At 37.7% G+C, this 12,674-nt stretch overlaps 1 protein-coding gene across 1 annotated transcript; it reads left to right on the top strand.

Moving 5' to 3' along the window:
• The first annotated feature begins 1,507 nt into the window (after positions 1–1,507).
• SKP1 (S-phase kinase associated protein 1) lies at positions 1,508–7,636 on the top strand. The gene is made up of 5 exons (XM_085312790.1): positions 1,508–1,624; positions 3,165–3,238; positions 4,484–4,627; positions 5,315–5,455; positions 6,336–7,636. Exons 1-5 carry the CDS (start codon positions 1,528–1,530, stop codon positions 6,369–6,371), a joined length of 492 nt encoding a protein of 163 aa, XP_085168916.1. The 5' UTR covers positions 1,508–1,527; the 3' UTR covers positions 6,372–7,636.
• Positions 7,637–12,674: the final 5,038 nt, after the last annotated feature.

Here is a 12,674-nt window from a genome sequence, read left to right as displayed (position 1 = left end):
TAGAAGTAGTGCTGTCATATAAGGTTACATTACTGCATAAGCATTAACTAGCTAGTGGCTCTGCCAAACAGAAATTAAAGCAACGAGGACTTCAAGCTGGTGTGAGCCTGCTTAATAACGTATGTTGGCTGGCCTCCATTGGCCTTGGTTTGTTGCAGTACTGTCCAGCTCAGCCGTACTAAGGAGCTACAGAAGGCGCTCAAAGGGGGATAGTGCGAGTTAGCTGAAAGTGGTGCTACTTCAGTTTCAGTAGTTCAGGTTACTGTTTCAAGGAACTAGCATGCATAGATCTTCAGCTTGGCAGAGGAAGCATGTGTGAAAATGATAATTCTTTCTCCTTGCAACTTCTCTTTAAAAGTGACTTGCAGGCTAGATCTGCAAATGTATGCTTTAGAGATTTTTAAACAAGTAACTTGTGAAAAAACTAAGCTATTGTAATGGTCTGCTGCTAAGAAGTATTTTGAATAGCAAAGGAATGCGCTATAGCGTGCATCCTACTAGTCTGTCTAGGTCTGATTTATAAAAATTTTTTGCAACCAGTTGTGTTGATCATATATCTTTTAAGTCGGTTGATTCAAGTGCAGTGATACCCAGTTAGGCTTCTRTGCGTAGCTTCAGGAAGAAGCTGTAACCTAATGACTACTATATCAAGTCCATTATTTTATTTTTGGGGTTGTTGAGTATCTGGAGAGGTGCGTTTTGGTAAAATTTGATGACTGTTTTAGTGATGGCATAATCTTTGTCTGCTGCTGTGTGTATTGTAGCTCTTATCACAGTTTGTTCCCAAAACTTAAAATACTTATTCATCTTAATATTTCTTAAGGTGATAAGATGCTGATGTAACTTCCTACTTCATAAGAGTACTATAAAGTGCTGAAAACCTTCATCATAGTGGTATAATGTGTGATTTTTTTGGAGTTCTTTGTTTTTAATCTCTTCAGAAAGCCAGACATTTTTTCTGAAGGAGAATTGTTCGATTATGAATAACTGGTCTGTTGACCCTGCTTCGAGTGGGGGCATGGGGGCCCAACCCATCTCTTGAGGTCCCTTCCAGCATGAAGTATTCTGTGATTTGGTTCCAGAATTTGAAAACTGCTTTTGGGTCTGACTTCAGCTGAGTAGTTATGATGAGTACCTGTTGTTTGGATTTGAACACAAGTAGTGTTTTGGAAGTGTTTGTGTCATGTTAATTCAAGAGAAAGATAGCTCTATTATTGGACTGCAAAAATATAAAGGTTATTGATGCTAATCAGTTTTACGGCTTTTTAATGCATCTAAATTTGAATGTATTTTTTTAATGAGTGTTAGATCCTTTGTTTTAATTTCTTAAACATCAGGATTAGTGAATTTAGCCATTTTGATCCAAACAGTGAATAGTCTGAGCATGCACAGGTGACAGTGGACTATTTGCTGTAAGWAAGAAACAATGTAAATAATAAAGGTAACTTTAAACTTTGAGGCAGCTAAACTCTGCCTTGTARTGTGCCTGCAGAATATTGTGTGAAAATAACTGTCCTTCTCTTGTAGATGCCTTCAATTAAACTGCAGAGTTCAGATGGAGAAATTTTTGAAGTTGATGTTGAAATTGCAAAGCAGTCTGTAACTATAAAGACTATGCTGGAAGGTAAGTGTGTGGAGCCATGAGGATTGCTAGCTCGTGTTGAGGTAGCAGTGTATTTGGGAGGCCTCTCGGGCAGGAATTCTGACAAAAGATGACAAAACAGTACTGTGCTGAACTTAATTCTGAGGCTTATGAAATAGCTTACTATCTCATGTCAAAACAGCTGGAACAATTGCTGATGTAGCTTAAACTATGTTTTGAGTCAATGTATTCTCTTGTAAAAAGCTTAAAGTTTATCTGCCTTGATAAGTGCAATTATAGGGAGGTTAGTAAAACATAAATCCCCRTTGCTTTGTCTACAGCCTGCCTCAATTTTGTGAAAGCTGAGCAAACCGAGCATCTAGTATATATTAGTACTTATTTAAAAATACAAACCAATCTTATGGTTTAAATACTTTTTCTTAAGTGAAATGAGAGGTCATAAACTAACACAGTCAATAAAGAACTAAAGTGAAATCGATGTTGTGAACTTATGGAAGCAGTTAAATTATTTGGGGTAAATACTTAGTGCTGATCTCGCACTGACATAAATTTGAGACAAAAGAACTTGTGGTGGGGGAGGGGAAATCCGCCAGATGGCTGGGATACAGAGCAAACTGTGTCTAATCTGTCTAGTGCAAATCCTCATTGTTTACTGTTTTTTCTTCAGTTTTTGTGTATATTCGTGCATTAACTTTCAAAAAGTCTTCCTGTGGATGTACTTGAGTGTAAATCTTTGAGGCTGGTTGGGAGACCTGATACATTAGAATGATAATAAAAATAATTACTCTATTCATCTAATATTTTCATTCTGTACCAGCACTTAAGACCTTGATTAATAAGATGCTATTGAACATAACCAGTAAAATATAGGTACCATGAACAGGAAGCATAACAGTTGGAATACATTACAGGGTATAGTTTCTTTTGGTTTTCTCTTGGAGAAGCTGTGGCAGCTGTGTGGGTTTTTTTTTTTTTTTTTCATCAAAGGATTTGTTTTGCTGTCTTAGCATGCAAACTCAATTCAGATGCTTTAGAGGCCAGATAATTGTCATCTTTATGGCTACAGTACTTGCTGCTTCTGTAGAGGACAAAGCATTGTGCTTAACACACTGACTCTGAGAGCTTATTTAATAATAAATTGGAGATTTCAGTTGGAATGCTTGGTTTTAACTTGCGGCTTGATCTCTTGAAAGTGGTAAAAATATTTGCCTTCTAATTCTTCAACATAATCCATTACCAGAACACAAAACTAGCAAGTTCTACTTAGCAGTAGATTTAAGTTTGTTGATACTCAMAGTATATCAGCACCTTATTTAATTGGGTAGCTTTATTAGCTACTTAGTCTAAACTTGGTATAGGCTAGTATGCATAACGCAGCCATGGCACTACACTCGTGTAGGCTCTCATCAAGRTTCTGATTTCGCCAGTCAGAGATCCTTTTCTACTGATCCATTCAGTTTTAGTATAGTTGCTCGTAGTAATGGAGCRTTAGTGAAGCAGCCCAGCTTGGAGAAGGTAAATGGTTTAGCCTGTCAGTTGCTTGTCATCTCTCCGTTTTCAGATTTGGGAATGGATGATGAAGGTGATGATGACCCAGTCCCTCTTCCAAATGTTAATGCTGCTATTTTAAAAAAGGTAAGATACTGAAAGCAGTAGTTTTGTATGGCAGTAATGGAACTGTGGAACTAATGTTAGTTAGATATTAAGTACTRTTGTATTGAAAAATATTTTTCACGTGCTAGCTACAAGCTCAACCAATTTGAGGTGTGTGAATAAAGGCATCTAGGATATCTGAGAATCAAARCAAGGCTGGCTGATGAAGGCAGAAGATCTTTGGGATGGCTTTCTGGAACAGCTRTGGGAGACCAGGCAGACTTCCTAATGTACTGAAGTGATATTGGACATCTCTGTTAAGGCATATTAGTATTTCATTGTTATTAAGGCACTAATTTTAATTGGATGCTGTGAATTGAAGTGGCTGTTCGTGAGATATGAATATTAGGAGAAAAGATTAAGAGACAAGACAATGGTGAAAGTCACTGGCACTAAGTATGCTGTGCAGGTGCCCTGCTTGCGCTGCAGTACAGCGCTTGAGAGAGCGCATGCTGGGTTGTGTTAAATTGAATAGTAGACAGCGTTTATTGTTTGGTCAAATGAAAAAAGCAAAAACAAGTATATTGCTTTCTTCTGAGATGCTTTTCTCTCTGTAGTAGAATGCTTTGAGCCAAAATGAATTGGGTTAAGTACAGGTCTAGAAATTACTTCTTAGTGAAAATATGCATAAATAACTCAGCTTCTGAAGTTATGGCTTGGTTTGGTAGAATGGAACAGGATTTTACTTGGAGCTGATCTCTTCTCCTTTTAATTATCAGGATTATAAGACAGTGTAAAAATAAATGCAATTTAAGTAACTTGGAAACATACAAAGGTTTCTCAGGTGACCTTTGTGCTGGGGTGAATTTGTCCTGCTGATGACTAGTGCCGCTCTGTGTGCTTCTCATACATAGTATTCTGCTTTAAAATAATTGATTCTAATCTGCAAATAACTTAAACACTTCAAAATGAGGTTTAAGTTTCATTTGTATGGTCCCGTGTGTGGTAGCACAGGACCTCAACACCAGCAGCTGACTTTAAGGTCCTTTAAATATTTGATTAACTAGCTGCTGTCTCAAATGGAATTCTTCAAGGCTGTTGCAGTCCAGTAGTGGTGCTTGACACTTCTAAGACAAGAAAAATTAAAGATAATGGAGCATGCTAGTACATCACTTCTGTGATATTAACCTAGAGAAAAAGGTGCAATTCTMCTAAAACTGAAGTTGTATTTGGGTGTTAATGGTAGAATCTCTTGGATGAAACTTTAAATATCAAAATCACAATTAGGTGATTCAGTGGTGCACCCATCACAAAGATGATCCACCTCCTCCTGAGGATGATGAGAACAAAGAAAAAAGAACAGATGACATCCCTGTGTGGGATCAAGAATTTCTGAAAGTAGACCAAGGAACACTTTTTGAACTTATCCTGGTAAGTCCGTTCAAGAAGCATAAGGACTATATCTGCCTTCTACTTGTGCATGTTAGCCATTAATACTTTTTTAAGTTTCTTATTGGGAGGATGTAGAGGGCGAATAGTTTTGACAACTTCTGTTTGACAGTTCAGGGTGAAATTGTGGAAGATGTTACAATGCCTGTTGACCTAATGCTAAGCATTAATCTATTTTGTACCTACCAATTCTCATACTTTTCTGAACTGGTGACCCTACAGCTGTATTTTTTTCTTTTTTCTTTTTTTCCCCCCTCCCCTGCTTTTCTAGCTTTTAATTCTTAGTTGAGCACTTTTACTTAAAACTGGATCCTTTAATGGAGATTTGAGAATATATTTAAAAATCTAGCTTTGATTTTTGAAATGTGCATCATCTGTAGTACCGTGACTCCATGTTACTTGGTTAGTTGACAGCACTTAAGAGATCTTGGGTGTTTGAAGGACTCTGAAAGCCCTTTCTAGAAGAGGATCTTTCATGATATAAGTAACTCATTTCTGTTTGGCAAGAAACTTTAGGTACCTTTTATTTCAAAGTTTTAGTAAGAAGTTTATCCAAGTGGAAGTAGTCTGTTCACAGTTCACAGCATTCTGCAGTTTCAGTGTAAGCATAACTTTTGGTAATATATCCGATATTGATATGAAGGCTTTAAATATGGAATATTTTTATAGGCTGCGAATTACCTGGACATCAAAGGTTTGCTTGATGTCACATGCAAGACAGTTGCAAACATGATCAAGGGGAAGACTCCAGAAGAAATTCGCAAGACATTCAATATTAAGAATGACTTCACTGAAGAGGAAGAAGCACAGGTACTTGATCATCTGTATTTATAATTTAGCTGATTTATATAGGGAAGATACAGCCTCAGCACTCAGTAGTGAAACATCTATCATTCTTTCCAGATAGAAATAGGGTCTTAATTTTCATGCTGAGTTAATGCACAGTGCTTCACAATAATTTAATGTATGATGCAACCAAYGTGCTGTTAACAATGTAAGTAGACTAATGTATTAACTCTCATAACTCGATTGTCATTAGTGGAAGATTTTACAGTGTCCACTATGCTTGCAGCCCATTACCTGAAGAAAGTCAAGACAAGCACATTGATGTCTTAGCTCAAATGCATGTCTTATGAAGAAATGCAGGATTGCTCGTGACATCCTTAGGCTGTTGTTTTTGGAGCCCTAGTAACAATGCTAAGGATACAATGTTGTTTGTGGCTACAAAGATGAGGTGCTCAGATTCTCTTCTTTAATTCATGAACTCATTGATCCTAGAACTTGAACAAGGAAACAAATACAAAATAGCACAGTTGGGAAAGGTCAGAACAAGATGCCCTGTTTGAAAAGGCAGTAAATTGCAGGGTTTTGTTCATTTATGATATATCATTTGAGACGAACAGTTTTTAAGCTGGTCTGTTTGCTTTACTCAGAGTAACAATTATCAAATGTATGCCTGAGGCATAAATTTTTCGATTTTATTGATAAACAGGTCAGTTTGGAAACTGACAGCTTTGCTGCTTTTTCTTTTTTCTCTTTTTTTTTAATTGCAAACCCTGAATGAAAAATGGAACCTGCTTCTGAGTTAGTGCCTTTTGCAGTAAATAATCCTGAATGTTTATGGGAATTTACAGCTAACTTTTAAATTTTACTGCAGCATGTTAACAATTAAAATGTAATACATTTCCAGGTACGTAAAGAGAACCAGTGGTGTGAAGAGAAGTGAAGTATTGTGCCTGACACTCGAACACTGTAAGAATTGTTCCAAATACTAGTTGCACTGCTCTGTTCATAATTGTTAATATTAGACAAATGCAGCAGCAAATGAAGTTGTGTTAGCAGGATCTTGTTCCCTTTGCATGTGTAGTGTTTTTTTTGAGTACAAATTTAAATCCTCTGAGTTTTTACTAGTGTAATTGGATGTCTTTTTACTTTACTCTGCAATGAATAAAACTGAATTAAGTGTGGATTCTGTATGGAAAGTAGCACTTAAGGTTGTCATTTTCATTACACTTTTTAATTGTTCAAGTCTAGTTACAATGTTAAGCATTCAGACTCTACCATTGTAAATAAAACCACYTGCATTTTTTCCTCAAACAGAACAAAACATTTTTATTCACAGGGTATTGATAGTTCAAAAAATAGGCAAAGCAAAACTAGGAAGGGTCTCGGGGAACTAGTCGAAGTAGAAAAGTAGCTGGATTTCTTCCAAAAACATTATGTAAGAAAAATAGTATTACTTAAAGCTATATAGCTCTCAAGATGGTTCCTGTTCTACATTAAAAAAAAAAAGGGGGGGGGAGGGAAATCTTTGACCACTTTCTTGTCCTGTTAATCTTGCCTGATAGAATAGTAAAAAAATATGGTCTAGAACCGAGCAAGCTCCTGACAGTTAAATTGGAATATTTCAACCATGTCTTGAAGACCTGCCTCTAGCTGGTAGCAGATGAAAGGTGCATTGCTTTGTGCACAGGACAGACTTGTTCTTTACACTCTTCTACGTTAACAGTGGAATCTAGACTTGACCAAAAATATGACTGACATTACCAAAGTTAATATTATTGGCCTGTGCATGCCATTAGTGGCTGTTTTTAGGCWGTTTTAAACAACCCTTGTGATGTAGCTCTTTAAAACATGGTTTCACGTGTCCATGGGAAATCTTTTGCCTCTGTATGTGATACTTCAGCTTGTAGAGACTTAATTATTGCATATGAAGCTAATGCAATATTGAGCTTGATTTCTTTGGACAAAGCCACTTGCAACTAGTTAAATAGTAACTGGTTTTCTGATTATTATTTTTATTTTTTTTTACAGTTCCCTTATAGGGAGTAGGGGATGGTTGTGTGGTAGATCTTTGAGGTGTGCTCTTAGCTTGTATTGCATTCCATTCTCTGTATAAACCTTAGAGTAGAGTAAACCTTAATAAACATACTTATCTCACTTTAAATATCAGTGTTTCACGTTGGAATTAATAAAGGGCTTTTAAACTTTTGTTTGCAGATGGTTCTAGTTATTTGAAACTAGACAACCTTACTGTCATTTGTTACTGATTGTACATGTAATAGCACCGAGGCAGCAATTAATTGAAATGGATGTAGTTAATAAATACAATCTTTATCATGCAAGCCACTACTCAACCACAGTGGGCAACTTCTCAGACTAAGTCTGGAGCTAAATAACAAGCAATCCAGGTAGATATTACTATTTTTGCTGGCTTTCCAGCTTAATCGGCTTGTTTTGGTTGTAACCATTAGTGAAAGCATTCATAACTCYTTTAAAGCAACACTTGGAACCATGCATTGGATGCAGCTGCCTGTCGTATCTGCTTATGAAGTTGCTGGACTTGCATTTGTGCTGCTGTTAGTATTGTCAATAGATGTAAAATACTGTTACAGATGTGGCTAGATGACGAAGCCTCTTAYGTAAAAATAATCTTCACTTTAGAAGTACCATTAGAGGAAAAATTCATGATGACCACTCTCTTTCTGTAGTTATATTTGTACATAATATTCAATGTACTCTGAGTTCTTACTCATGGGGAGGTGAGAAGTACATTCATCTATCTGCCTGTAAAGTTAGTGTTTCAGGATATGCCATGCTCTGTTCCTACCACAGAACATATCCTAATTGTGCTCAGTGATAGAAGCCTACGTGTAATTCCTTTATGTGCTAATCATTGAACTAGTATCCATGTTTCTGTTAGCATCTGCTGCCTCCCAGAAGTGCTGTACTGTAGGAGGAGAGACAAATATGTGAATACTTGTCTCTTACCTTGCTTCTACTTTGTTTGCTGTATGTGAATCAAGCACATCTATGACCTTGTAACTCTGGTAGTACTTGTTATTAGAACAGCTTGCTTTTYTTTYTTTTTTTTTTTTTTTTTTAAAAAAAAAAGCCAGCTGTAATCATTTGCCTTACTGGTGGAGCTAATGACTTCTGCTTAAACTCCACGATCATGCCAAATTGCCTGATGATGTTAGTACTTCAAGCTAAACTGCTGTAACTATGGTAGTCCAGCACAGTATTATGCAAAAGAAATTGCTGTTCTTTGCACTTAGGATTTTAAAATAGTCAAAGGATTGCAAGACTGTGACATTTTAATATTCTTGTCCTAGTAATTATGACACATTTGGCATAAAAAAACTGTATTTCCTATAATGAAAATTCCCAGCAGACACTGTCTGAGCCAGAATACCAGGTTCAAATCCTGTATGTGGGTTTAAAGGGAGGGGAGAAAAAAACAAAATTCTCTCTTCTGTCTCAGAAGATGCTGCCCAAGCTGGGCCTTCAGTCGGTTCCTCCCTTCCAGCAGCGTTAGCCCTAGAGAACGCTGCCCTCCCCGAAGGTGCAGGGGGACGGCTGGGACGCGCGGCGCAGCCGCTGCACGCGTTCTCCGCTAGCTGAACTTGGCGGTCGTCTGCTTCTGYAGGAGTCGCTTGCTGTGTCCTTGGAAATCCTTCAAGAGGAGAGAGACTGACCAGGCTCCTGTTTTGTTTAAAGTTTTGTCACCTTTTAATTTGTGTGGTGCTGCATTAACTTTTTCAAATCATGGCATGATTAAGGCAAAACTGATTAGGTGGGGGTGGACTGTTAATGATGATGATTGTACATAGAAGATATTCTCTTTAGTCTTGGTTTGCTATTTCAGTCTTGCCTGCTGGTGGCTATTGGCAGTTATTTTAAAAAGTATTTATACATGTAAAACTGAAAAAACGCAGGAATCTTCTTCAATTCTATGAAATAATTATTTGACAGTGTTACAGGATTGTAACTTCCAGTGGCATATTTTGAATAGCCAGTCTGGCAATTACTTTATTTATAAAGCTATAAACATATTTTGAACATAAAAGCCAAAAAATATACTTAATGAAGTAAAAAAAATTACAACAAATGATGGATAGTCACTGGACAAATGAAAGTACAGCTGCAAAACATTTATCCCTGCTACATACATACAGTGGTTTTACTTGGTTTAATGAAGTGGTATTTCCATGACTTCTACATTCAAGCTGGTTTCAGGAATTCAAAGGTGTAATTCTAAAGAGTTGAAAATGCTGTAAAAGAACTAAAAAACAAAACAAAAAAAAAAAAAACCTTGTTGTGATACAAACTTAAGGGCAAAATCTTCCTTCTATTAAAAAAATTAACACAAAATAGTAACACTTCATATAGCATTTCTGAAGACACTTTTTGGTATTGATAAGAGCAACTTTCTCTGTTTTGGCATTGGTTATTAACCAAAGGCATATAATGAAAGCTGGTCTTGCTCACTATGTTGTCTTGGAAATGGTCACCTTAAATGTCTCTTTCTTGCATGTTTTGGAGGAAAAAAAAAGATTAATTTTTTTTAGATACTCCAGTATAAACTGAATGTGCTGCGCTATACYAAGTGAGCTTCCAAGTTTATACTGTGGTAGCTGAAAGCACAGGATAAAGTCTGGCTATGAGCCTGTACGTACAAAGCAGAGCGTAAGGTCAGAACGATGCTGCTCTCCTGCCTAGGAGCAGCGTGAGCCCGCAGGCGGGTGTAGCTGCCCCGGCTCCGCGGCGGTGCGGACGCCCAAGGGCGGGCTCCTGCGGAACGGGGCGAGGGAAGTAGGTTTTGCTAACGAAATCTTGCAGCAATTGGATGGAGCAARAACGATGAGAGGGGGCTGCAGTGCCGACGGGCCTTTTCCAGGTCAGCGCGCCCTGAGCCGAGGCAGGCGTGCTGAGCACCGCAGAGGGGCTGGGAAGAGCCGTGAAATACACGGCTGAAAGTCGCAGTGAACTGAACTGAAATGAATGACGGCTGTTCTTTTTACGCTCGTACTACTTGGTCCTTGGTCAAGAATGCAGTTTGTACTGTGCAGGACTTTCTCCAAAATTTCCTGTGATGTTCCCTAAGCACATCTGCCTTTTCTTTTATACCYACCTTTGCTTTGTTACTAAGCTGCATTTTTTAATGCAACCACAAAATACCAAGGTGTAAGTTATTCCAGATTTAAACACAGTTTTTGAGTTATGCTAGACCAATAATGGACGTTATTGCTGCTTTGTAATCTGTGGTTTTTACAGTAGTTGACATTTACGCAGTCCCTTACCTCAGAGGGTCGCAAAGTGAAAAATGGTGAGCTTTTTTTTAAGTAATTTTTTTTTGATAAGTCATAGAAAGAGTCTGTCAGATCTGGGAAGTCTGCTGAGTTCCTCTGTTTGGCACTAGACTGTGCTGTTGTCTAAACCTGCTAAAATAATTTAAATACTAGCAGATTGCATATTGATCTGGTGCTACGTAATTAACCCCCTGAGTGCAGTAAGTATATGACTTTAAGTGTGCAGTTAGCAGTTTGTTCAGATAATGCTACTGCTCTAAGGGTTAAACTGACTTTTGGATTTCTGCACATAGCTTTCATTCAGTGCTTCTGAAGTTACATTTACACAGGAGAGGAATAAAGCAATAGGTTTAGATTTTCTAAAATAACTAGAATTAAAAAAAAATCTATGCTACTATAAGCAAAAATACCTAAATAAAAGGAATAAACCCAAAGCTGCTCTACAGACTAATCAGGGTTTGTTGTTTGTTTTTWAAAAAATTTAGTCTTTGATGCATAAACTTATTTAAAAAGTTGTTTACTGCAATGTAAAAAATTAGGGTTTGTGTTTTTGCATTAAGAAAAAAATATAAAAATATTTTGTACATTATAAAGGTCATCTTAAATTTCTTGCAGTTCTACAATAATATTACAACATTATTGGTATTCAGTACTCTAAATCCTATTCTGTGAAGTAGAAAAAAATAGATCTCTCTCCCTCCGTGTGTTATTTTTCTCTTCAGCAGTAGAGAATGTATCTCTTCTAAGTAGGAAAAAATATGCAGAGGACTAGAATGTGATCTCTGTGACAAGTGTGTAAATCTGGAATAAATCCCAGAGTTTTGGATTAATTTAGGATTTACATCCATTTATGGAGATCAGAATCTGTCCACAGTGTTTGGTTTTTGTTTATCAAGCTCAAAATATAAATAAAATACTAGAAATTGGTAAATGTTTTCAAGCTGGAGAGAATATACAAACATTTGGCATCATCACGGGGTGGAAGGAGGATCTTTAGGAAAAATGTATATATATATATATATTTTTTTTTTAAGTTACACATCAAATCGTTAAAACTGTTTTGAGCTTGCTCAGGGGAAGTATAGATCGATGCTTGAAGTAGAGCAGGGTAGCGTGCTGCTCTGCTTCCAAACTGCCCCTAAGGAAGGGGAGAGCTGAGAATCATGGTAAAGCTCGTACTACCGTCTGTCCTCCACCCCGGATTTGCTAGCTGAAAATGCTTTTGGAGGCAGAGCGTGGTGCTCTGCCTTGAGCACACCGGTCCGGTGTTGGGTAGGCTCCGTGCGCGCTTGCCCTAAGTGCTCCTCGCGCGTGCTGCTGCAGAGGTTGTTGCAGGGAGTTAGGTTGAGGCTTTAGTAGCAATCTGATTTTTGAGTCTTTGCACAGGCCATTTTAGAAGAATTCTGGCTATCCGAATGTACGGARAAAAACACCTAACAGCAGGGGAGAACCCTGCACCTCACTGATGTGCAGGAGCAAGGAAGAGTTGGGCCTTCGAGCAGCCAGTCCAAGGTGCTTCTACGGGCCGGTTAGTGCTCTCCATGTTCCTCTGCTGTGCTGTACGCTAATGGGATTTGGCATGTCTGCACAGAGACCCGTCACCTGTAAACAATATTTTCCTGTTCTCAAACAAGAAGTTTAAAAAATTCACCTCATTTGTTTCAGTATTTTGTCTTTCTGTCATCCAGTCAGATCAGAAATCCAGCATTGCTACATTTAGTCTTCAGACCTAAGGGCTTTTAAAAAATGCTCCTATTCYGGCTTTTCCAGCTTCATGGTATAACAGCTACAAGAGATCTGTGACTGTCTACAATTTAAAGCAGCTCAAATGCAGGAAATGGAAGCCAGTGGTTAGATTTATAGTGCCTACCATCTACTGCCGCAAGCTGGGGCCTTTATCTTTGCTTTCTGCTGTATCCATAAGTGATGCAGTTAAA

The sequence above is a fragment of the Rhea americana genome, unplaced genomic scaffold (assembly GCF_003343005.1).
Source record: "Rhea americana isolate MKP2758 unplaced genomic scaffold, rheAme1 scaffold_37, whole genome shotgun sequence".
Taxonomy (NCBI): domain Eukaryota; kingdom Metazoa; phylum Chordata; class Aves; order Rheiformes; family Rheidae; genus Rhea; species Rhea americana.
The sequence above is the reverse complement of the archived record's forward strand: the minus strand, read 5'-3'. Positions and strand labels throughout refer to the sequence as shown.